Below are 25,842 nucleotides of genomic sequence, written 5' to 3'. Positions count from 1 at the left end.
TTTTTCGAGACACGGTTTCTCTGAATATCCCTGGCTGTCCTGGAACTCACTCTGTAGACCAGGCTGGACTCGAACTCAGAAATCTACCTGCCTCTGCCTCCCAAGTGCTGGGATTAAAGGCCATCACTGCCTGGCAAAATAAATCTTAAAAAAAAAAAAAAAAAAGAAAAAAAAGAAAGAAAAGTCTTTCAACGTTTACTTGAGCCTGGCGGGAGATTGGTAGGCTGTTTCTGCGGTCACCATCTCCTTGCTAACGAAGGTTAATAGCCCACTAGGGAGTTGGGGTGGGAGGCACGTCTAACTCTGTTGCCAAAACGCAGGAGCGACTGCAACAAAAGGCAAGGACTACGTTTCCCACGAGGCCTTGCGCTGTGCCCCTACCCCGCTTTTGGTCCCATCCGAACACGTAAGGGACGGAAGGGAAAAGGATGTGTCCGCTTCTGGTTCCGAGCTGGAAGCCACGGATGAGAATGTGACACTCTGCCTAGTTCTGCAGCTCTGGTCTCCAAGACGGAGACCTTCAGGCCCTTAATGGAGCTGCCATTCCCTCCCAACCGTAGGATTAGGGAGGGGATACGGAACAGCACACTTCCGGTTCCTGCCTTTCGCTACAGTTCTGCAGGGTTTTCTCTCGGGCTATCTAGTTCCGTACAGATCTGACACCTTCCTGGACCCTATAGTGGCTGGGAGATTAAAACTCATGAAGGGAGCCCGACCTATTACCAGTCATGGTAGTCTAAGGCTCTTAGAGCAGAGCACACTTCTTGGCGTACGCCGGGACATCCTTCACTTTCCAGGCCTTTGCAACTTGCTGTTTCCCTTCCCAGTCGGCTTAAGGCATTTTCTGTCTGCTTCAGCCTTAACTCCAATGTCCTCACCTTAAAGAGGCTGGAGGAACCTATTACCTCCCTCCCTGAAAATTCTAGAGCCAGTCTCAGGAACATGTCCTTCAGGTCGTTTCTTTCCTAAATGTTTCTTGGCTGCTTTTCTCTATAAGGGTAGCGTCTGACACTGTAGCTCCAAGTGTCCACGGAGAGACAATGAAGAGACACACACATGTGCAGAAGGGACTCGCGCCTGCACAAAAAGGACAGCCATATCCTGTCCTACATAGCCCCCATAGCCAGCCTAGGCTGGAGCTTGGGAACAGTCAGTAGGGGTGAAGATGACCCGTGACCAGACAGGTAGGTAGCCTTGGGCTAGGCAATTTTGTGTAAACCACCAACCTATTGCGGTGCGTCTGCTCTACACAGATTCAAGGGCTTGGTAGCATCTGTGTCCTTTGGTGCTTGCCTGCAGCTAATTTTCAAGCCCTGTGTAAGAACAGCTGCAGACCAGCGCCCCCTAGTGTTACAACCCTTTGTGAAAAGTTGGGTCTTCACAATTTGACCTGTGTTAGAGCTCCTGTAGGTCTAATGTATGGACTCCTCAGCCCTCAGTAGCAGGTGACACTGTATGGAACTGGCAGTCTTAGTTAGGTATTGAGATTTCTCAATCCTCCAATGTAGCCTGTGTTACAGCTCTTGGTGCTGGGTCTGAGAGCCTTGGGACTAAAGGCTTCATAGCTGTTAGAGATCAGAGCCCAGTAGGTGCCAGTGTGTCTGGCCTGACCTTCTGTGATGAGAAGGCCCGTGAGTATGAACTTTGTGTTTACACATTGTTTCCAAACTGCTTCATGGCACAGCTGCACCACAGATACAGGGATCTGTAGCCCTACAAACTAGGGAAGGTTCTTGGTCCTATCTAAATACTCTGCATCTGACACCTCTGGAACAGCCCTGTGTTTGGTCTTCTTGCAGTGTGAACCTTTGCTTTGAGGACTCCCTCCACAGGCAACACAGAAGGAAATGCAGATGTTGGAGAAGCCCAATTGGTATGCAGTCCCTGCCCATGTGGTAGGATTTTTAGTACTTTCTATTGAAATAATCCAATTTGCATTTATCCTGGGGGTGGGAGTGGGGTCTGTGTTCTTGTGATAGTCAATGAAGTAAAGCCACAAGAGGAGACATGAAAGGCTCAGGAAAACAAAATGTTTTATGCTAATGGATGTAAATACAGTAGCTCACATGACTGAAAAGAAAACCTTGTGAAGTCAGGAGGCACAGGAGCCAGGGGATTGTCTTTCTGAGGGAAAGGAAGGTAAAGTAAACAGGTTGATTTTAGGATTGGCAGAGTGCTGGCATCCCCTAATCTATGGTACCCAGAGCTACAGGCCCCGAGGCAAGGAAAGCTCGGTATAGCAATGTTTTGTTTTGACCACTGCAGCTGGACTTACATGGGCACAGGGGCTCTTCCATAAATGTCTTTATGAAGAAATCGTGGGGTGGAGGTCAGTGACTACTTAAGGGAGGTATTGGTCACACTCATCCTAGAGATATTGGGAAGGGTTAGCTGTGCACTGTGTCCACAGCATAAAATACTTTGGGAGCGTTGAAGAAGTGCAAGCACATGACACGGTAAAGAGGTTTAAGATAGTTAATAATGGGGTACCCCAGCAGCAAGAGTGTGTCAGGCAAAATAAGGCCAGGTCAAAGTGTTTGGGGAAGCTTTTCAAGGATATCTGAGACATCATAGAGGAAATAACGCCTTAGGGTTCCAGGGACAGAAAGGCACACAGGTGGGGGAAATATGGCTGACATGTGGGAGGTGAAGGCTACAGGAGTGAAGAGGCAAGAGGAGGTCAGGTCTGGAGCAAACACAAGACAGACAAGGAGTGTAGTTTGCCCAACAGGCAGACCAGTACTTTGAAGTCACTTTCACACACTGTGCTCAAAGACAAATGACAACATTCTTATTTGACAACATTTGAGGATACCTAGAGTAATTGCTTGGGCCAAAGTGACATATATCCTGGCATGCTTGTTTGTTGAAGAGGTGACTCACTGACAACATATTGTGTCATGGAATGATGTGTCATGTCACTGTGATCTGGGTAGCAGAAAGAGATGCGCCAGGAAGAAAGTGGGTGGGGATGGAATGAAGGCAGGAAGAGGTGAGAAAGGAGAGCCCTGATAAAAATCCAGTGGGAGGCCAAGGTGAGCTCACAGGAGGTGATACTACAGGAGGGGCTAGATTAGAGATGAGTCTGAGGTGAATCCACAGGGCTGGAGCCTGTGAGATATGGAAAGAAGATGTGGGAGGAGACGACAGACACTGTGGATTAAAGCAGGGAAAACATGAGAGGGATGGCATGGAGAGGCAGCCTCCCAAGGCTGTCTGGGAGTTAGGCATACAGTAATATGGTGGGGAAGCAGGTGCAAAGGCACAGAGTGGGCCATTCTAGGCTGACCAGCAAAGAACCGGCAAGAACAGTAACCATGTGAGAACCTGAAGCTTGGGTCTTCCTGCCTCAAGGATCCTGGGCCATCTGAGCCTGGAAAGACACCTGGCTTTACTTGCTCAGGTTCCAAGAAACAATGCAGATCATCAGTTCACTAGTATCTTCTCTCTGGGACCAGCCTGAGTGGGATACAGAGGGCGGTAGGAAGCTTCTAGAAGCTTCACCACCAACTGGTCTGAATCCGTGTTCATTAGGGATTTCCCCTGGGACCTCAAATGTAGATGTGTTCCCAGATAACCCCACTCTGCCCTTCGACACTGGGTAGCACAATTACCAGATTTCTTAGATGTCAATCCTTTCAGGGAGGCTGTGCTGTACTCTAAGGGGTGCTTCGAGTCACGGTGATATGGATCTTTAGGTGCACCATGAGAGCTGAGCTGCGGCTAAAAGCTTTCCCACAGTCACTGCATTTATAAGGTTTTTCACCCGTGTGAGTGCGCTGGTGCTCGATGAGGGAGGAGCTTTGTGCGAAGGCCTTTGGGCAGTCCTTACATTGATAAGGCTTCTCTCCAGAGTGGACTCTCAGGTGCCGGACCAGAGCTGAACAGTCACTGAAGGCTTTCCCACACACATCACACCTGTAGGGTTTCTCCCCAGTGTGGATGCGCTGGTGCTGTGTCAGGTGGGTGCTCTGGCTGAAGGCTTTGCCGCATGTATCACACTCATAGGGCCGCTCACCTGTGTGTACTCGCTGATGCTGCGTGAGGTGGGTGCTGCGGCTGAAGGTTTTACCACATTCCTCACATTTATAAGGCTTCTCCCCGGTATGAATCCTCTGGTGCTGTGTCAGGTGGGCAACTCGGCTGAAGGCTTTACCACACTCTTTACACGCATGGGGCTTTGCTCCTGTGTGAACAACCTGGTGTTGGACAAGGTGGGTGCTCCGACTGAATACCTTCCCACACTCAGTACAGGCATAGGGCGTCTTCTGAGAGTGGCTCTTCTGGTGGGCCTCCAGGGCTGAAGTGTTCTGGAATGTTTTCAAACATTCACTATCCTTGGAGGACTTCTTCTCTGAGCAAGTATCTGGAGGCACTGTCTCATTATCAAGTAATGGGCCAAATTTCTCCTCTGAAGAAGCCTTGTCTTGGGAAGGGAAGTTGGGCCACATGTTGGAACCGTTTCCTGAGGCATCAGACTCAGGGCCAGGCTGGTCTTTGGGGGCATCCATGTGAGGTCCCAGAGCTTTTCTGAAATCCATCTCTTGGGCAGTAGACTTCATCCAGAGTGCTCCTAGGAGTTCTGGCTGGCTCTCTGAGTGGCTCTCAGGTTTACAAGTGTGGGCAAGGGTAGATTTTGGCAAAACACTTCCCATGACTGTTTCAGTCGCCATTTTTGGTGGCTCCAATTCATCTGTATTGCTCTGTTTGCAACTTGCCTCTTCACATTCCACTCCTGGCTCCCATCCTGGAATTATTTAAAAAGCACTGTTATTTTTTCACCACGGTTCACCACATAAGCCTCTTCATCTGCTTCAGGCCCAGCTCATCTACTCTGAAAGGGAAGATGTGGATCACTCTTCTCATATGGCCTCATTTCTAAAAGGAAGTTTCCCCTTTGGGGTCTTGGGTAAGAAAAAGGATTCAGGTTTGTCCTCTTATATGACCCTAAACTGCTTCGTTCTGATTTTTCCACCCTCAGTCAAACCATCCATTTTGCCAAGGCTCCTGATCTGGCTAAAATGCCAAAAGGAAAGCTTTCATGTGGACAAGATCAGAATGAAACAAGAGTGAAGGGAGCCGGTCCTTGTCAGGTACCTGTGCATCTCCTCCCTGCAATCTTGGGTAGACCGCTGTGAGTCTAGGCTCTGCCCCTTAAACTCCGCAGCTGTCTTTGGGAATAGTGGCTAAATGAGATCAGTCCAGATGCCTGTCATTTCTCACAGCAGAATTTAGACATCTGTGGAGAGTGGGTGATCTGCTTCTGAAGCTCCAAGACACAGGAGGGAGAGGCACACCTGCACTGACCAGCCCTTCATAGGTACAAAGGGTATCTGACCATACTACATCTGGCAACATTTATAGATGAATCCTAGGGATGAATCAGAGAAGGATGCAATAGTTATTGTTCTAGTGTACAGTTGGGCTGAGTGGACTCAGAAACGGTTCTCTAACCCCATACTTTGAGCTGCCAAGTGGTCAATCCTTAAACAACCCTGCCATCATCTGGACCTCAGTGTGATACTGCTTGCCTGCCAGGGTTGCTGGTTTATATCAGGGTGTTGTTATGTGCTACATTCCAAGTGCAGTGTGTAACTTCCACTGCCTCATTTCCATTCCAGGAGGTACTCAGTGGCTCCACTGTAGATGAGGAGACTGAGGTGCTGAGTCCCTGGTACAAGATCACAGGATTAGCTAGGCACTGCCATGCATGCCTTTAGTCCCAGCACTTGGGAGATGGGGCCAAGAGAATCTGAGTTTAAGGCCAGCCTAGTCTATATGTAGACTTGTATTTGTAGCTATGTAGACTTGTTCCAAGCCATAGTACTACACAGTAGTTCCAATCCAAGAGCTACATAGTAAGACCCCCTCCTCAATAAACAAACAAACAAATCACAGGATTAGTAGATATGCTGAGGCATTTGTACTTATTAGTTAACTTGCAGCCAGATTGGGACTTGTTCTGGAAGCTTCTGGTCTAGATTGTACAGTGCTTGGGTTCTTGCATCCTACCAAACTTTTCTGGGCTGGGATATATGTGTGGGTTTCCTTGAATGACAAGTGACCATTCCAGCTCAGGGCATCTAACCACTCCTGACCCCCAGATCCTATAGGCTAACTTAGGAAAGGCTATAAGAGAGTACACAGGGATACTTATTTCTTTTCCCCACCCTCTCAAGGGATCCAGTCATTTCATCTGGGGCAGCAGATTACACTTCCTTGGGGGAAGCGTCTCGGGCTTACTATCAGTTCCTGGGACTTGCTGGCCAAAGGCAAACAGAAGATCTGACTGGTTTGGTTTAGTGTCACAATAGACACTACCTGCTGTTTCCCCCTGTCAACTTAGGTAAGAAACAAGTCAGGGACTGATGCTCTATCTGTGCTCACCTCAGAGATGGTCGCAAGCTAGGGACGTAACTCAGCAGGCAGAGAGTGCTTGCTTACATGAATGAAAGCCCTGGGTTTGACCACTTAAAGCCGGGTGTAGTGGTACATCCCTGTAACCCCAGCATTTGGGAGGTGGAGGCAGAAGGATCAGGAGTTCAAGGTCATTTGCAGCTATGTAGGAAATCTGAGGTAAGCCTGGGTACAAAAGACCTTGTTTTTTTAAAAAACAAATAAAATTAACGCAGAAAAATGCAAACTTAATGTAAATACAGAATGTGAGAGGGTAAGAGCAAGCCAGCTCAGTGTCAAGCGCTCACTCCTTCAGTGTTGTGATGCATTTTCTGGATACTGCTATATCTAAGCCCCTTAACCTTAATTGCTTGGGATTTGGTCACTTGTAACCATGGCTAAGGTACAAACGTGATAATGAGTACCGAGCAATCCCAAACTAGAGCTTGCCATTGCAGCCAGAGCTATCTATCAGTGACCACCTGCCTGCTGCTCCTTCTTACCTCTCCTGTCCAGCAGTTGAGTCATATCCTCCACCAGAACGGCAGCCTCCTTTCCACTCTTTGGGCACTGAGCACCCACCCAGGCCTGGATCTCAGGGGGCAGTGCACCCAGGAACTGCTCCAGCACCAGCAACTCCAGCATCTGTTCTTTGGAGGACGACTCTGGCCTCAGCCACTGGCAACATAGCTCTCGAAGTTGGGCTAGCGCCTGATGGGGGCTGGATGCCTCCTCATAGCGGAAGTGCCTGAAGCGCAAGCGTGCAGCCTCAGGGTGGGCAGTAAAGCTAGGGCTGGATTCCTGGCTCTGGGAGTCGCTAGCTTCTTCCTCCTCTTTCACCTTCATCTGAAGGAAGCTATCCTGTTCCCACCGTACTGGGCTCAGAGGGCTCTTGGGGATGGCCATTGTGCAGAAGAATTCAGTGAGTCACCGGGATGACTCAAGCCTCAGAATTGGGTCTGAAGAAGTGTTAGAGATTCATCACCATCTGAAAAAAGGGAGGGGAGGTGCAGGCTTGAGACAGCCAGGCTGGCTTCCAGTTCACCATCATCCTGCCTCCTCCTGTGCGTGTACTACCATGCCTGATGTGGTACCTTGCTCTTTTTTTAAACGTATGTATTTGGGCCAGTGAGATGGATTACCTGGTAAAGGTGCTTGCCACCAAAACACTCATTGTCACACTAGAAAAAGATGAGTATAACGACCAATGTCAGCGCCCACTCAGAATTAAGGAGGATACTCAGTGGTCCCATGCATTCATAATATACAACAGAGGGGAACCCACTAAGCTCCAGCAGAAAGTTTCAAATCCATGGTCACAGATGATCCCGATTAAATTCGGTGGGTCTTAAAAACAAAACAGTCACGAGTGTAGGAAGATTTGTAAGGAGGATGGGGGGATAACTGGGATGGGAGGAAGACTGGGTGTGTGTGTGTTACAGTAATCAGAATGCATGGCATACATGGATGGAATTATCAAAGAAAAAGTTCAATGAAGTTAAAAGGGGAGGGGGCAATGAGATGGCTCCACAGGTAAAGGTGCAGGAACCACTTTGGTGGAAGGAAGAGAACTGACTCCTGCTTGAGTACCATATATAAAAATAAAAATATCATCTTAGGGGCTGAGATTAAGAGATCCTGACACACACACACACACACAAAATAAAAATGTAAAGAAGGTTGGATTCTCTTCCAGAGGACTCGGGTTTCATTCCCAGCATGCATATAGGGGCTCACAGTGTCTGTAATTCTAGTGTCAGGTCACCCTTTTCTGGTTTCCACAAGCACCAGGCATACGTGTCGTACACAGATACACATGTAGGCAAAACAATCGTACATATAACAACAGAATTATAGCAGAATTTTAGCAGGACTGTTGTCTTGTATCTGGTATGAATTTGGAGTGCTGGCACCTAAGCTTTGAAGCAGCCGTTTGTCAGTGATTGCTATCTGAGATTTATGGAGCTGGTCTTCTAAAGGATCCTCAGAGCCTTTGCATAATTAGTCTTGAGACATACCTGGCAAACCAGGAAGTCTAATATGGCTGAAAATTGCTTAAGATGACGGTTCTTTCAAGATAAGCCTTAGCCTGGAGAGATGGCTCAGAGGTTAAGAGCACTGACTGCTCTTCTGAAGGTCCTGTTCAAATACCAGCAACCACATGGTGGCTCATAACCAACTGTAATGAGATCTGACACCCTCTTCTGGTGTGTCTGAAGACAGCTACAGTGTACTTAGATATAATAATAAATAAATCTTAAAAAAGGAAAAAGAAACTATTCAAGACAAGCCCTAGATCAGATAAGTTTTGGTATGCGAAACTGTCAATAGTACCATTTAGAAACAATAAAGAGTTTCTGGAAGCTGCTAACATTCAGTCCTTGAGAGGCTGATCGCTGTTGAGAAGCCTAAAATTTATCCTTCAAGGTCTCTCTCTTGTGAGTGCACCTGTACACATGTATATACATTCTCTCTCAGCATAGCAGGGCGGTGCTGGCCAATGCCTTTAATCTCAGCACCCAGGAGGCAGAGGCAGGTGGATCTCTGAATCCAATACCAGCAATACAGAGTGAGTTTCAGGACAGCCAGGGTTATATACAGAAACTAACCCAAAAACTAAACCAAACCAAACCAAAACGCAAAGAAACAAACTCAAGGGACAAGCTGCATTCCTATTTTAGGTGAAGACAGACAGAAGGAAAGGACTGTCTCCAAGTCTCCTAGCTAGGGAAGGATGGGCAGGAGAGTGAGCTGCAAATGCCAGCAAACCCACAGCTAGCCACAAAGCCATGCCTCCTGTCAGTTATACGGTTCCAATTTTCTTATCATTTGACCTGGTAATCCCAGGGCGATTTATTCTGTTAGGTGTGTGTGTGTGTGTGTGTGTGTGTGTGTGTGTGTGTGTGCTGCTATGTAGCTAGCATGGCTTCCAGTTCACTGTCCTTTCCCTTCATCCCCAGTGCATGCCCTACCATGCCTACCTTGCTTCTTTACAAATGTATGAATTTGGGCCAGCAAGCTTATCATGTAAGGTGCTTGCCACCAAGTCTTATGACAAACGTTTCATACCTAGGACCCACAGAGTGGACAGAGAAGATTGACTCTTGAAGATGTTATGCTATGGTGTATGTGTGTGTGGGCATATACATAATAAATATAAAAGTCTAAAATAAAGTGCATGTGTTTAAACTATACATTTTATTACAAAAGCTTTAGTTGTATGTCACAATTTTCATAAGTTCTATCTACATTTTTATTTTAGTTTTTTTTGAGTCAGGATCTTTTATATAGGCCACGATGGCCTTATGGAAATCCTTCTGCTACAGCCTCCTGGGTACTGGGATTATAAGCATGTACTATCATACCCAACTTCATTTTCATTTAGTTTAAAATATTTTCTAATTTCTGCTGTGGTTCTTTCTAATAGGGACACATACCTATACTCTCACAACTCAGCCGGCTAAGTCAGGAAGACTGAAAGTTCAAGGCCATCCTGGGCTACAGAGCAAGACTTTTCTTTCTCAACAATAAATAAATAGGCCTCTATACAAACAGATAACTCTGCAGAGGTTCTGCCCTCTACTCTGCTTTATTTCTATTGCTCTTTACCACCTGACATATGGCAATTATATGATTGTTTATTATCCATCTGCCCTCAGTGCAGGGGCTTTTTTAAAGTATAGAATAGAGTTTATTTACAGCATGGGGAGGGGAGTTAAGAAGAAAGCAGAGAGAGAGAGAGAGAGAGAGAGAGAGAGAGAGAGAGAGAGAGAGAGAGAGAGGAGAGAGAGAGGCCGGACTTGGGAGGGGGGGAAGGGGAATGCGGAGAAGGGTTAGAGGGTAAGGGACCAAGGACAAGATAATTAGGGGCTTTTCAGTCCAGGCATTTTGACACATAACTCTAATCCCAGTACTTGGGAGAATGAAGCAGGAGGATTTGAAGACTGTGTGAGCTACCTAGCAAGCCACTGCTTGTCCCACAAAAAGGAGGGGGCAGAGAGACGAACTAAGCAGGTAAAGGGGCTTCAGTTACCTTATTGTCTACATATATGTAAATACAAGGTTTTTTTTGTTTTGTTTTGCTTTTTTTTGTTTTTTTTTTTTTGTTTTTGTTTTTCGAGACAGGGTTTCTCTGTATAGCCCTGGATGTCCTGGAACTCACTTTGTAGACCAGGCTGGCCTCAAACTCAGAAATCCGCCTGCCTGTACCTGGATTAAAGGCGTGGGCCACCACGCCTGGCTGCAAGTTTTGCTTAATGATTCTTCATTGAGTATCTTCTTGGTACCCAGCTCTGCTAAGGATGCCAAGATGAGGAAGACATGGGACCTGTGTTCAGTGCCTTTACTAGATTGAGATATGGACAGGTTGATAAAATAACAAGTACGTTACAATGTGGGACAGGAATAGGAGAAAATAAGGACAGGCCCTGGGAACTAACTATGTGCTAGGTGACCCTAGCCTCTTGTGTCTGTTAACACATAATCCTCTATGAGACACTATTACTGTTTCCATATTAAAAGCTGGGGAACTGAATTAGCCTGTAGGGTTATTTTCTGTCAGCAGGTGGAGAGCTGGTCTTGGACCCATGCACCTGATGCCCTCCAGTCTTTATGGGGGATGACTTTCAGCCTTTCCAAACTGCAGAAGAACAGTAAACAACGAATGCTGCTTGGGGCTGATGAGAACCCACTTCACGCATTCTTAGTAGGGGACAGTCAGCTAAAATGCCCTTTACAAAAAACACGTTATGGGTTGGGGAGATGGCTTGGCAAGTAAAGGTGCTTGCCGCCAAGCCTGACAACCTAAATTCAACCCCTAAAACCCAGATGGTAAAAGGACAGAACCAACTCCTTTAAGTTGTCTACTGACCTTTTTTACACATGGGCCATGGCTTCTGTGTGTGTGCACACATGTACACACATATATAATATAGGAAGAGCTTTAAAATGGTCATGCGTTTTGGCTCAGTATTACACTTCATTTTAAGACTAGCTCTCCTTACATAATAGAACTCACAATCGTCTTGCCTTCTGACTTCAAATATTAGTTTGCTTCAGAATCAACCCCCATTTCTAGATAGGGAAGCTACGAACATCTGGAAAGGGACAACACTTCCTTCAGAGACTTGGTACTTACAGTGCAGGACTTCATCACTCTGCTCTTATTATATAGCATAGCAGCAGGACCTCCCTTAGTCACTAGAATACTCAAGCACACTCCAGAAATGCCATATTGTCTCTGATATTGTAGTAAATCCCAAGTACAAACTAATAGTCCAGAAAAAATATTTTAAAAAATTAGTCAAGATAAAAGCAGCAAATAAATATATATTAATATAAATTACTACATAGTAAACACACACATATTATACATGCATGTGTGATGTATGTGTGTATTTTGAGACAGGGTTGTCTTAGTTTGCACCTTCTATTGCAGTGATAAAACATTATTTTCCTCACAAATTACCAGTTTTGAAGGAAGTCAGGCTATTAACTCAAGGTAGGAACCTGGTTGCAAAAACTGAAGCAGAGGCTGTGGTGGAATGCTTGCTTCCCACGACTTGCTCAGTCTTTTTTCTTATATAACCCAGGATCACACACTCAGGGGTGGCATTTGGGCTGGGTCCTCCCACGTCAATAATTAATTAAAAAAATGCCCCTAGAGACTTGCCTACAAGTCATCTCTTGGAGGCATTTTCTCAATTTTGGTTCCATTTCTCAGATAACTCTAGCTTTCATCAAGTTGTGTACAACCAACCCAACCAAACCAACTCAACCCAACCCAACCAGGATACGGAGGCTCACTATAAAGTCCTGGATGGCCTGGAACTTGATGCATAGATGCTGACTTTGAAAAGAACATGAGCCACCATGTCTGGCTCAATTAATATACATTTTATGGTGGAATTAAAGCAGCTCAAGGGGCTGAAGAGATGGCTCGGTGGTTAAGAGCACTGACTGCTCTTCCAGAGGACCCAGGTTCAATTCCCAGCACCCACATTGCAGCTCACAACTGTTTGTAATTCCAAGATCTGACACCCTCACACACATACATGCAGGCAAAATTCCAATGCATAAAAAAAAAAAAAAAAAAAAAAAAAAAAAAAAAAAAGCAGCTGAAATGTTTGGCGTGGTGACTTCCACCAGTAATTCCAGTGCTTGGGAGGCAGAGGCAGGAAGACCATGTTAGTCAGCTTCTCAACCAGACACAGGATTTCACTCATGGCTGAACTCAGTTACAAACCCATCTTAAAGTCCATCGAAAAGCTATTTCTGTGGGTAGCCTCATCAGTCACTCGACGAGATATGCAAGGCCACCACGCATCAGACGAAGCACAACCTGTCGGACACATACAACCAGTCGGCCAGTCCCGCTTTTGGTTTGTCAGGCTTTCACTCCGTCAGCCGTGCCACACTCTGTCCTGTACTCACAGGCCGTTAGGTTTGCCGTGGGCGTTCGCAGCTCTCACCCCTCTATGCCAGGGTTCCCGCGCTCACCGGGTCTCCAGAACTCCCAGCGGACACTTCCAGAGGCGCCCTGATGACGCACGCACATGCGCCTTCGTGCTCAGGGACCACAAGTCCCAAAGTGCCTAGTAGAGGCGAATGGCCACACAGCACGTCACCTGGACTACAAGTTCCAGAAAGCACAGCGCCAATTCTTTGGGCCCTGTGGGAGTTGTAGTTCTGAATGCCTGCCGGGGGTTGGGTTTAGGGAGGTTGGTGACTCTAGGCTGGTGTTTCTGAGTAGAAGTTGTGGGATGCGTGGTAAGTTGGAGCATGCACGGTGCAAGTGAGTGAGGTCCATCCTCTGATGGTTCACAACCGTCTAACTCCAGCCCCAGGAGTTTTGGTGCCCTCTTTTGGCCTTCGTAGGCACCAGAGGTTAGGAATGGTGAACACTACCATTCCAAGCCTCTTATGACAGATGGCCCTGTGACTCATTTTTGGCCAACAAATTATGTGGGTATATGACAAAGGCTTCTGGGAAGGCCTTTCTTTGACATATGAGAAAGGTGAATATTGGCTTGCCCTACTTTCCTATTTCTCCCAGTATTGATTACAGGTACAATGAGAAAAAGGCAAAAAACCACAGCAGCACCTCCAACATAAGCGAGTCACTGAAATCTTTTTTTTTCTTTAGATTTCTTTATTAATTATATGTAAGTACACTGTAGCTGTCTTTAGACACACCAGAAGAGGGCATCAGATCTCATTACGGATGGTTGTAAATGTGGTTGCTGGGATTTGAATTCAGGACCTTTGGAAGAGCAGTCAGTGCTCTTAACTGCTGAGCCATTTCTCCAGCCCTGAGTCACTGAAATCTTAACTACTGTAAACTGGGTGCTCATATGAAGGTCTGACTTTATATTACTTTTGAATGTTAACACACACAATTACCTTTATGCTGGTAATTAGTAATATTTGCTCTGGGCCTATTTTTCTTCATTTAGAATATGGTTGCACATGCTATCTATCTATCTATCTATCTATCTATCTATCTATCTATCTATCTATCTGTCTGTCTGTCTGTCTGTCTATCTATCTATCCATCCATCCATGTGACTTTGACACAGGGTTTCTCTGTGTAATCCTGGATATCTTGGAACAGGCTAGCCTCATACTTAAGAGATTTGCCTGCCCCTGCCCCTGCCCCTACCCCTGCCTCCTGAGTGCTGGGATTAAAGGCCTGTGTCACACTTCCTGGCTCATCTAGAACATGCTACTATTTCATAGAGCTACCACAAAGTCAGCCAGCTGATGCACCTTTTCTTAACTTTGTGAATGAAAAGCTACCAGACAAGGTATAACAGCTGAGTTATTATGAAAAGTCAGACTTGGCAAAAGAAATGAAAGGCCAACTTCAGAGGGAAATGTGAGTGCAGAGAAGCAAATTCTGGACGTCAACCGAGTCTTGTGAGCATCCTGGAGATTTTTAAAAAAAAATGCTGATCCAAAGTATCCTGGGAGCCAGGTGTACTCCAAAGGAGACCCCATCAGATTTTGGGTTCTTAGAAAAGAACAAAGGTAAGAAGCTGTGATGGCCAGCAGCCCTGTTGCTGGACCGTTCCCACAAAGTGGCAAGAACTGCTGTGTTATTAGAATGACTGTTCAAGGCAGTGTACTGACAGGCAACTGTTCTGTACAACTAAATTATTTGATTCCATGCTCCTGGGGCACAAGCATGTGACTACAGCTGAGCTGTGCATATTCCATAGTTTGTTTCTTTTTAGGTTAAGTAGGTTTCCTTGCTCTATGAGAAACCAGAGATAACAATAAATGTTCTTTTTGTTAGGAACTCCATGGACACAGATTGGGAACCTTCCCCCCACCCCACCCCCTGCTTTTTTTCCTTAAGAGAACATGTGAAGGAAAGCAATTAGATAAGAGTGAAGTTCCTGTAAATATGAAAATGGTCGTTAGAATATCTTGCTTTGGGGTGTGTGTGTGTGTGTGTGTGTGTGTGTGTGTGTGTGTGTGTGGTTAAGAGTACTGTCTGTTTCTCCAGAGGTCCTGAGTTTGATTCCCAGCAACCAAATGGTGGCTCACAACCATCTATAATGGGATCAGATGCCTTCTTCTGGTATGCTGCTCTATATGCAGAACTAACACTCATAAACATAAAATAAATGAACCTTTTAAAAAAAGTATCTTGTTTTGTATAAAGCTTTTTTTTTTTTTTTTTTTTTTTTTTTTGCATTAAGAGTTGACAGGAGAACTGGACAGTGGTGGCACACACCTTTAATCTCAGCACTTGGGAGGCAGATTTCTGAGTTCGAGGCCAGCCGGGTCTACAGAGTGAGTTCCAGGGGGCTATACAGAGAAACCCTGTCTTGAAACAACAACAACAACAACAACAACAAAAAACCAACAAAAAAAGGGCTGACAGGAAGGTTTTCCAATAGTCCTCCTGCAGCAACCTCATACAACCGGGAGCATGGGGAGCAGCTCCGAAAACAATGGGAGTCATGTGATCTTCTAAATGACTTTTTTTTTTTTCTTTTTTCTTTTTTAGTTTTTTGAGACAGGGTTTCTCTGTGTAGCTCTGACTATCCTGGAACTCACTTTGTGGACCAGGCTGGCCTCGAACTCAGAAATCCGCCTGCCTCTGCCTCCCAAGTGCTGGGATTAAAGGCATGAGCCACCACGCCCGGCCTAAATGACTTTTTTTTTTTTTCTTTTTAAATTAGGTTTTCAGTATATTGCAAGCACTTTTTTTTCCTGACTTTTTTTCTTTTTAAATTAGGTTGAGTCATATGATCTTAAGGGGCACCCCCTTAGCACAGTTCAGTGACTTGATACCCAACCTGAAATCAGTTCACCATATCAAAGTTATTCAAGTAACAAACAAAAGACAAAGAAACAGCACAACTAAAAGATTTAAGAAAGAAACCGAACACACTGTGTAGATCTTGTGTAGATTATGGAAAGAATAAAACAAATATGAAGTTTTATGAAGCAACCAGGAACATGTGGATGCTTGATATTTGATGGTATCCCTTAGATACTAGTAATCTTTTCCCTTGAGATGTAAAAGAGTAACTTCTCCCTAAATATCTTTTGCTCTAGTTGAGAAGAGTACAATCAATAACCCCAGGTCACTGCTTTCATTCAAATTCTGGCCCAGAATCACTGCTCAAACACCAATGTGGCAAAACCCCAAAATAATGGGCTTAGTGTGATTATGCATAAGGCTTTGTCCCTGAGGATCAATGTGGTTATGGTTATATATACTTAAAGTCTTAACCTTTCACAAATATATTCAGAGAGATGAACAAGATGGTTTTCTGGGGTGGATGTGAAAACAATACAGGGAGGGACAGGGGTGAGGAGGTGGGTAGGAGACCCAGTGAAAATATATCATTTGTCTTTTAGAATGTCCATTGTTAAGTGCTAAAAGATTTACAGAAAGATAAAGGAATTATTCACCCTGAATATATATATTGCAAATCAGTAATTTACTTAACACACACACACACACACACACACACATATGACTCTATTTGTTAAGAACAACTCACATGACTGTCAATACAGCATTGTTTAATCAATTTACAGTTTAGAAAAGGTGAGCTATTGTGTCTTTTGTACTGGGGACTGAACTTAGGGCCTTTTACATGCCAGGCTAGTGTTTTATTACTGAGCCACAACCTAACCCTCTAGGTTGAGTTTATATCAGGGCTTCTCCATGTTAATATTACTGATATTTGGGGCTAGAAAATTCTTTGAAGAGCTGCTCTGGGCACTTAAGTATGTTGAGCAGTATCCTGGGCCTCCACCCAGATACCAGTAACATCTTTCAAGTTGCAGGGACAAAAATGACTCCACATATTACCAAATGTCCTCTGAGATCAAATTACTGCAGGTGGGTACCTCTGACTAACAACCTTGGATATTTCAAGATAGTGGTTTTCATAGGTGCTGTGACTCCTTTAGAGGATGTTGTAGAATTCTGTGGGTACTTCTCCGTCAGATGATGTACTGAAATGAGGACAGGAGACAAGCATGCTGCAATGACTGTCAAGTGCAGAACTGAGCTACATGTGATTTAACCTGTGTAATACATAAACTGAGATTCTGACTTGAATTCACATAGAAACACATATTATTTTGGGGACATTTGGAATTTAGGCAGTTTCCACAAATACAATGGCATTTTGATCTGTTCAAACTTTCATAAGAATTCATCACTATTCTGCAAAATCACTTTGGCATGATGAAGTCCCTTATGGTTTTTTTTTTTTTTTTTTTTTTTTTTGGGGGAAAAATGGTTTTTTTTTTTTTTTTTTTTTTTTTTTTTTTTTTTTTTTTTTTTTTTTTTTTTTTTTAAGACAGCAGTATACCTTGAACTCCTGGTAAAAATGGGCCCAAATGGGACATGGTAAGATAGCACATTGACACAATACACCATAAATTAACTATCCTTTACAAAGAACTCGGGGAAGGCAGTAGCTGGCTGTTGGCTCAGTTAAGCCAGGAGGAAGACAAGTTGGGAGTGGGACTGGTGGCAGCCGATCTTGGAGCTAAACCAGGATTGAGCACCACATTTCCGGGCAAAGGTGGAAGCTTGTTTTTGTTTTGTTTTAAAATTACACACAACAAGGGTCATATGTTATTTCCACACTATGCCTGTGCAGAGGTTTTATTTCTGGTAAACTCATTGTGGTATAATGGAGAAGATATCTCAAGGTGTCTGTTGTTGCTGGGTCTAGTGGCACACAGCCATGATCCCAGAATTAGGGAGGCAAATGAAACAGAAGGATAAGAAAATTCAAGGTCATCCTTGGATATATAGTGAGTTTGAGGCCAGCTTGGGCCACATGGGACCTTATCTCAGAAAACAAACAAAAACAGGAGCTGAGTTTGATACATTTGAGAACCACCAACTTCAACTGTGTGGGAGGCACCACTTCCTTAGGAAGTCAGAGGTCAATACTGATATTGTAACATCTATTGCCGCCCATACACTGTGTGGGCATAATGTTTGTGCCTGGAAACTCAAAAGTTATCTAAAGAATTATCTTCCTATCTAGATTCTCTGGTGTCAAACAGCATGGAGTTGCCCACTGAAGGTTCTTCTACCCCAGTAACATGCACAGGATTTTTCTCCTGCATAATTTCATGAAGGTCAAACAAGGCCAGGGTTCTGCTTGCTTGTCCTGCCCTTGCCTGGGCTACAGGAAGCTCTCTTGAATTGGAGTTTGGATTCTGAATGAGTCTCGAGCCCCGTCTACAGGGCTGTTCCTGCCTTCTGCTACATCCACGTAGTGGTTCTTCCTCTCTGTTGTGGGTTATCTGATGTCGGATGAGGTGAGAACTCTGAGTGAAACACTTTCCACACTGATTACATTTAAAGGGCCTATCGCTCCGTTGAGTCCTGTCACCTTGACTCAACGGTGGGTCACAGCTGAGGGGTTCTGTCCACTCATGCTTTGTTAAAGCTGGTGCCTGCTCAAAAATCAGCCTCTGTCGGCACTCATAGGGTTTCTCACCAGCATGCTTCCGCTGATGCTGGGCCAGGGAGGAACTGTGCCTGAAGCCCTTTCCACAGTGATTACACTCGTATGGCCTTTCCTCAGTGTGAGTCCGCAGGTGCAGGAAGAGGCAAGTGGTCCGGGAGAAGGATTTCCCACAAACACTGCAGGTATAAGGCTTCTCTCCAGTGTGTGTCCTCTTGTGTCGACCTAGGGATGAATTCTGATTGAAGGCCCTTCCACAGTCCTGACACTCATAGGGTTTCTCTCCAGTGTGAATTCTCCTGTGGACTGTAAGGTGTGTACTGTGGCAAAAAGATTTCCCACATTCCTCACACTTATAAGGCTTGTCTCCAGTGTGGATTCGCTCATGTTGAACAAGGGAGGAGTTTTGGCTGAAGGCTTTCCCACACTCTTTGCACATGTAAGGTCTTTCTCCCGTATGAATTCTCTTGTGCACTGTGAGATGTGCATTATGGTTAAATGACTTCCCACAATCAGTACACTTATAGGGTTTATCTTGCACCTGACTTTTTGTGAGTTCTGTAATGGGCATAATCTGATCAAAGGCTTTTTGACCGCCATTGTCATCAGAGGGCTGTGTTGCTGGGGAATCTGTCTGTTGTCTAACTAAGCTTGGATTATGTTCTGAATTTTTAATTTGTGAGCCATAAGTACAGCCATACTCTTGTCCAGAAATATCTGGTAATAGATATGTGTTTAAGCCAAGAACACAGGTTTCCACAAGTCCAAGACTTTTGTGGCTTTGACTTTGAACTGGTATCTCTTTGGGCTCATTCAACTGCCCTAAGTTACTCTGGTCCTTCTTGAGTTCCTGCCTCTGGCCATCACTTTCCTGATCTATCCCTGTCATAGAATGACAAGGAACAGCCTTTGCAAACCCATCCTTTTCTGTAATGGGGGATGGTTCCATTTTTGGAAGGCCTTGGTCCTTGAGCAATATGTGGTCTTCAGGTTCAAGAATCCAGCCTAAAAGAGAAACAAAGAGCTCTGAGTAGTTAATGGGAAACAAGGGGAAAGGTGGGTGCCAATGCCCTGGACCTTAACAACCTACTTTGGTAACACCTGATTCTCCTCCTGACACCAACTATCCCTGCCCTCAATCACAGCTTTACTCCTAGACCAAGCACTGGAAACAAAATAAAAATGTACTATTTTCTTGCAAGGACACTGTTACACCCTACCATAAACCTAGTGCCCCAAAGTAGTTGTGTTTTGTATTTTACAATAGGAAGTCCTAAAGTCCAGATGTCAGCAGGGCTGGTTTTTCTTGGGAGCTCCACAGAAGAACCTATGGAAGTCAGTAGTGTAGCATCTTCAGATCTCTCTCAATAGTCTCTGCTTCTGTTGTCACATATTATTTTCTTGCTGTGACCCTTTTGCTTCTTATAATTACTCTTATGATTACACTGTCCCCATTTTATAGACAGCTGTTTTTAGGGATTAGGAATTACACTTTATTGAGGACTTTATGCTTCCCTTCATTGCCCACCCTTAACATGCATGCAGGAGTCCACCAAGGTCAGAGAGGGAGTTATAAGTACTTGTGAGCCAACTTGTGGGTTTTGGGAACAGAACCCATGTCCTTTGCAAGAGAAGTAGGTGCTCTCAACTGCTGAGCCATCTTTTCAGTCCCACCCTTGGTATTCTTGAGGTCTCTCATCTGCCTAAGACTCACTCATGACACTAGCGTCCAGTCAGTGCCTGGAACTGACAGGTGCTAAATATTCAAAAACATCTGTCTCAGTGAATGCTGGAGGGACTTAAGGGAAAACCAAGAGCCTGGCCACAGGAGAAAAGCTGGAGAAGCTGAGAATGGCTGGGTATTACACCCTTTGCTGCCTCTGAACAGCACACAGAGGGGCTTTGTAAAATGTGTCATTCCACACACACAATTGTTTTTTGAGTTTCTGCTTTTTTTTTTTTTTTGCTTTTTTTATTAGATATTTTCTTCATTTACATTTCAAATACTATCCCGAAAATCCCCTGTGCCCTCTCCCTGCCCCAATCCATCCACTCCCGCTTCCTGGCCCTGGCATTCCCCTGTACTAGGGCATATGATCTTCGAAAGACCAAGGGTCTCTCCTCCCATTGATAGCCGACTAGGCCATCCTCTGCTACATATGCAACAAGAGACACAGCTCTGGGGGGTACTGGTTAATTGATATTGTTGTTCCTCTTATAGGGTTGCAGACCCCTTTAGTTCCTTGGGTACTTTCTCTAGCTCCTTCATTAGGGGCCCTTTGTTCCATCCAATAGATGACTGTGAGCATCCACTTCTATGTTTGCCAGGCACTGGCATAGCCTCACAAGAGACAGCTATATCAGGGTCCTGTCAGCAAAATCTTGCTGGCATGTGCAATAGTGTCTGGGTTTGGTGGTTGTATATGGATGGATCCCTGGGTGGGGCAGTCTCTGGATGGTCCTTCCTTTCCTCTCAGCTCCGATTTGTCTCTGTAACTCCTTCCATGGGTGTTTTGTTCCCCATTCTAAGAAGGAACAAAGTATCCACACTTTGGTCTTCCTTCTTCTTTCTGTCCTGCTTGCCCCTCTGCTCACCATGCAAATCACTTCTGAAGACTGTGCTTTCCTCCTCTGCTCCCCATTCTTAGGAGCTTCTCCTCTTCTCTCAGTTCCCTGCTGGCTTCCTTACTGTTCCTCCCACCACATCCCATGCTGCTTTCTCTGCCTGGAGTGTGCATCCCCAGACATCTGCCTGATTCAGTGTTATCTCAGAAAAGAGGCACTTCTGTGTGTCCTGGGAGCATCATCTACCCTGTTTCTCAGGCTTTGTTGTTGTTGTTTGTTTGTTGTTTGTTTGTTTCAACCACCACCTCCTGATCATTTCACTTCAGACACCTGAGTGAAGACTCATCTTAGTCTGTCTATGTTATTTTTTGCTACACTCCTAGCATCAAAGGCATGATTAAATGGGTGAGTCCTCAGGAATGCTTGCTGAATGGACTTCTGGGCTGATGCTTTTAAAATACAGTCTCAGGGCAACCCTAGTCCAGACCAATGTTGCCAAAGGGAAAGGGGGTGAAAAGGGCCCAGAGAGGGATACTTCAGGCCACTACTGAGGGCTGAGCTGGTGTAACTGGGCCAGGCCAGGGGCTCTCGAAGCTCCAGTTGACCCCCCTACCAGACTACTGAGCCAAAGTGTTTAGGAAGTCATAGTGTCTCCAGAGCGAAACTATGGTAAGTGGAAGCGATGGCAGAGTTGAGTCTACAGTAAGGTAGGGTCAGGTAACTATAAGAGGGAACGGGTGAGAAACAAAGCAAGATGCAACAGGCCCACTAAATCACATGGCTGTACTGGGAGGGGGTTTGGCCTAGATAAGCACTCTTTTCCTTTAAAACAAAAGAATTACTCTCATTGAATAAAGAGCGTGCTAAACTGAATAATAGCCCCTCAAGGATAACCACATCCCAGTCATTGGACACTGTTACATGGCAAAGAGGATACTGTAAATTTAATTTAAAACATTTTTAATGGAAATTTATTTTTATTTTTTATTTTTATTTATGCATATGTATGTGAGTGCACAGCATATGTGTGCAGGGGCCCGAGGTCAGAAGAGGGCATCAGATCTCTTGGAGCTACAGTTAGAGATAGCTGGAACCAAGTTCAGGTTTTTTACAAGAAGAGAAAGCACTCTTAACTGGTGAGCTACCTTGCCAAGCCCAAATTAAGACTATTTAAAGTGTGTAGTTCTCTAGGGATTCTAAACGTCACCAAGAGGCTCCATGGAGGAAAGGCTGGTGAGCCAGAGTCTTCGAGGAATGTGAGGCAGTGGATACAGAAGGCTGGCCCTGTGAGCCATGGTACACAGCAGCCTCTGCACACTAGCAGAGACCTCCTGGAACTGCCAGAGCAGTCGGTCCTGATGAACTAATAACTACTTTCCACTCCAACCAACTTCCACAAATGTGAGAAAAAACATAAATCTGTGGGCCTTTTTTGGGGGGGAGGGGGAGGAGCGGGGCAGGGTTTTGCAGGGGTTTTCCTGCAGAGTGCTTGCACTTACAGGAGTTTATTATCACAACCAGTCAAATCTGTACTGTTCCCAATCACTTTGTCACAGTACTTTGCTACAGTAGCAGTAGGACATCTACACAAGTATTAATGCAAAGTATGTTTCCATTTTAACAGAACTCTCTGGAGGCCTTTTCTTCTAGAATATGTATGACGGACAGTCTCTGCAGCAATTCTGATACCACACCTGCTGTGCTAGCCAGGCAAGGCTGTTATTTTAGAACCTAGATTCAGTCATAGCGTACACTGTCGGTGAGAAGCACTCCTCCAGATGAGTCAGATTTGCTCCTGACAACAAAGCAGTTGGAAGCAGCAATGGCAACAACCAATAAAGGAGGGAGAAACGGATCTGCTGTAGACCCATGAACCTGAGAGTGAGGGTCACGCCTCTTCATAGAGGTCAGTTTGTCTCTCTGCAGCCCTGGGTACCATCTTGAAGCATTTGGGTGCGTTGACTCCAGGCTGCTGGTTATACGTCACCAGAGCCATACCATATTGGTTCCAGCTGTCAGAGTCCCAGTGCACCAGCCCATTTATTATGTATTAGATCTCTCCTTTCTACCTTCCCTAGTAAACTATGTCAGGATAAGAGCAAGTAATCCAGTCCTGATCAAAGAGTACTGGGACCGGGGGACAGATGTCTGGCACTGTTCCCACCTCCTCTCTTCCTTCTCACTGGAACATAGAAGTGATGGCCAGAGCTATTGAAGTCAAACTGTAACCCTGAGCAACTCAGAACCATCATCTCTAAAATGCCAAGCTAGCACCAGTGCCAGCTAAGTCAGGGGTCCTGCTTTTTTAAAAACAATACTTCTCTCTCCTGAGCTTCTCTTAACATAGAATTAAGGCTTTTTGTTTTTTGTTTTTGAGACAGGATCAGTGGTTAACAGCATTGACTGCTCTTCCAGAGGTCCTGAGTTCAATTCCCAGTGTCTCTGTCTGTCTGTCTGTCTGTCTCAATCTCTCTCTCTCTCTCTCTCTCTCTCTCTCTCTCTCTCTCTCNCTCTCTCTCTCTCTCTCTCTCTCTCTCTCTTTCTCTCTCTCTCTCTCTTTCTCTCTCTCTCTCCCCACCTAGCTTGCCTGGATCTCAATATTTAGATTAGGCTGACCTTGAACTCACAGAGATCCACCTGTATCTGCCTCTGGAGTGCTTGGATAAGAACACGCATCACCACATCAGGCCAAAGCTGTTTTTTGTTTTTTGGTTTTTTTTTTTTTAATATTTTAGATTTATTTTATTCATTTGAGTGCTTTGCCTGCACATATGCATGCCTGGTGCCTCAATGAGCCTTCATGTGGGTGCTGGGAACTGAAGCTGGGTCCTTGACAAGAACAAGAGCTCTTAACCACTGAGCCGACTCTTCAGTCCTAGGACAAGTGTTTAACATCTAACTAGAAACTGTTCTGATAATAGACGAGCAGAAGGGTATGAGGAACATGTTTACATAATCCAGCATGCAAGAACTGAATGGAAGGCCAGGATGAAAGCCAAGAAGAGGATGCTGGGAAGGCTAATGAGAAAGGTATTGGCCTAGAAAATAAGATGCAGCAGAAACACAATCAAGGCAGGCCTCTCACTGCTGGAGAGGAAGTGGATGGCTTTTGTGAGCAGAGGAGGGTGAGGCCCCAGTGGACCCTTCAGAAATACAAGACAGCTGGCCAAGCTGGCCGTCTAAGAGAAGTCTGTCACAGGCTAGCCTTTGGGAGTGTTAGGGGACATGGATTTGGGGTGGGTTCCCACCATCCCAATTGGTAAGAAAAGTTCACCTATCTACTTTTATTTCAAGCACCAGAATCTTGGTATGTGCTAGACCCAGAGTGTCCCTAGGACAGACTCTCATCCTCCCTGGAGATCACAGTCCCTCATGTACTATCACAGCTCACTGCTGGAGGAACTGCGCACATTCTGTCTGACTCTAGAGTCTGAAGATCTGGAAACTCACATCTGCTGCCTCTAGACCAGTGGTTCTCAACCTATCAGATATCCTACATACCAGATATTTACATTACAAATCATAACATTAGCAAAGTCACAGTTATGAAGCAGCAATGAAAATAATGTTATGGTTGGGGGTCACCACAACATGAGGAACTGTATTAAAGAGTCTCAGTGTTAGGAATCACTGCTCTAGACTTTGCCTCCTAAATCCTTTTCCCTTTACAGATTTTTTCTTTGTATCTTTGGCTATAACCAAAGCTTTTAGTCTGATGCTAAGTCCTGTGAAGCTACAAAGGGAGGAATGGGTTTGAGGGGCCATGAAACCATATTCTTCCCATAAGTGCATCTCCAGTGGCCTCCTGGAATTCCCCCCCCCCACTGGGGGGCACCCACTTGGTTCGGATTCTTACCTGGATGGCAGGCCCAGGCGCCTCCTCTGTCTGCCACCCACAGCTCAGCACCTTGTTCCAGCTGGGAGATAACTGCAGGTTTGGGAAGATCAGGACCTGGAAATAGGAAAAGACACAGAAAGTCGGAAGCTGCTCTGGGAAAAACAAGCCCAGGCTTCAGCTCAGGCTCTTGACCATCAGGACACGTGGGCATCTCACAGTCACATGAGGGTTTTGCTCTGTGACAGAAAGGACACAAGAGTGTCCTACAGGGAATGAGGACTCAAGGTTAAGTTAGAGTTCCATATCAGAGGCCCACAATCATGACTCAGGAAGATTCCACCACTATAGCTAGGGAAGTAGAACTTACCCACAGAGAGAAGGTGCCCAAAGGTCTCCAGCATCACATCACGATACAGAGTCCTCTGGGTAGGGTCCAGCTGCCCCCACTCCTCTTGGGTAAAGTCCACAGCCACATCTCGGAAAGTCACTGGCTCCTGAAACATTTCCAGGCAACCTCAATTAGTTGGACCATCTAACTCTGTGGTAGAGGAAGAATGGGAGGAAACAGGCAGGCAGGGGTCTTGAGAAACTGTACATTCTGACTGATGTGCCTCAGCCCTCACTGGGAGCCTACTGGAGCACTATAGGGTAGTAGGCATGGGCTACCATGACAACATATGAGAGCACTTGGCAGGATCAACAAAACCAGACACAGCTGACCTATGACTGATCAGACAGACTAGACATGCAGGTTTATGACCTATAGAAATGGCTAGGAGGGTTGGCGAGATGGCTCAGCGGGTAAGAGCACTAACTGCTTTTCCAAAGGTCCTGAGTTCAAATCCCAGCAACCACATGGTGGCTCACAACTACCCGTAATGAGATCTGATGCCCTCTTAGGGTGCATCTGAAGTCAGCTACAGTGTACTTATGTATAATAATAAATACATTTTTTGTTTTTGTTTTTTTTTTTTTAAAAAGAAATGGCTACTAGGTTTTATTTATTTATTTATTTATTTTATTATTATTATTTTTTGTTTTTTGTTTTTTTTGAGAGAGGGTTTCTCTGTATAGCCCTGGCTG

General features: G+C 45.2%; 2 protein-coding genes across 2 annotated transcripts in view; both read right to left on the bottom strand.

Moving 5' to 3' along the window:
- Positions 1-2,714: 2,714 nt before the first annotated feature.
- On the bottom strand, positions 2,715-12,957 carry Zscan22 (zinc finger and SCAN domain containing 22). Its single transcript, XM_021219094.1, has 3 exons — positions 12,829-12,957; positions 6,900-7,384; positions 2,715-4,747 (listed from the first exon to the last, which is right to left on the bottom strand). The coding sequence occupies exons 2-3, from the start codon at positions 7,300-7,302 to the stop codon at positions 3,660-3,662; spliced, it is 1,491 nt and encodes a 496-aa protein (XP_021074753.1). The 5' UTR covers positions 7,303-7,384; positions 12,829-12,957; the 3' UTR covers positions 2,715-3,659.
- Positions 12,958-17,505: 4,548 nt separating this feature from the next.
- The window catches only part of Znf8 (zinc finger protein 8), an 11,908-nt gene continuing 3,571 nt past the window's right edge, over positions 17,506-25,842 (bottom strand). The window contains exons 2-4 of the mRNA XM_021219090.2: positions 25,127-25,253; positions 24,778-24,873; positions 17,506-19,361 (exon numbers count right to left, since the gene is read on the bottom strand). Of these exons, the coding sequence (XP_021074749.1) occupies positions 17,923-19,361; positions 24,778-24,873; positions 25,127-25,253 (1,662 nt within the window). The 3' untranslated portion in view covers positions 17,506-17,922. The remainder of the gene's footprint in view (positions 19,362-24,777; positions 24,874-25,126; positions 25,254-25,842) is intronic.

This window comes from Mus pahari, chromosome 19 (assembly GCF_900095145.1).
Source record: "Mus pahari chromosome 19, PAHARI_EIJ_v1.1, whole genome shotgun sequence".
In the NCBI taxonomy this organism is placed as follows: domain Eukaryota; kingdom Metazoa; phylum Chordata; class Mammalia; order Rodentia; family Muridae; genus Mus; species Mus pahari.
Note: the sequence above shows the minus strand (reverse complement) of the source record. Positions and strands in the feature narration are given on the sequence as shown.

Bases quoted from the DNA above. Each gene is read 5' to 3' on its own strand.
- Zscan22 (XM_021219094.1), bottom strand. From the start codon at position 7,302: ATGGCCATCCCCAAGAGCCCTCTGAGCCCAGTACGGTGGGAACAGGAT. The intron at 4,748-6,899 runs GTAAGAAGGAGC...AAATAATTCCAG, and splicing joins TCAACTGCTGGACAGGAGAG to GATGGGAGCCAGGAGTGGAA.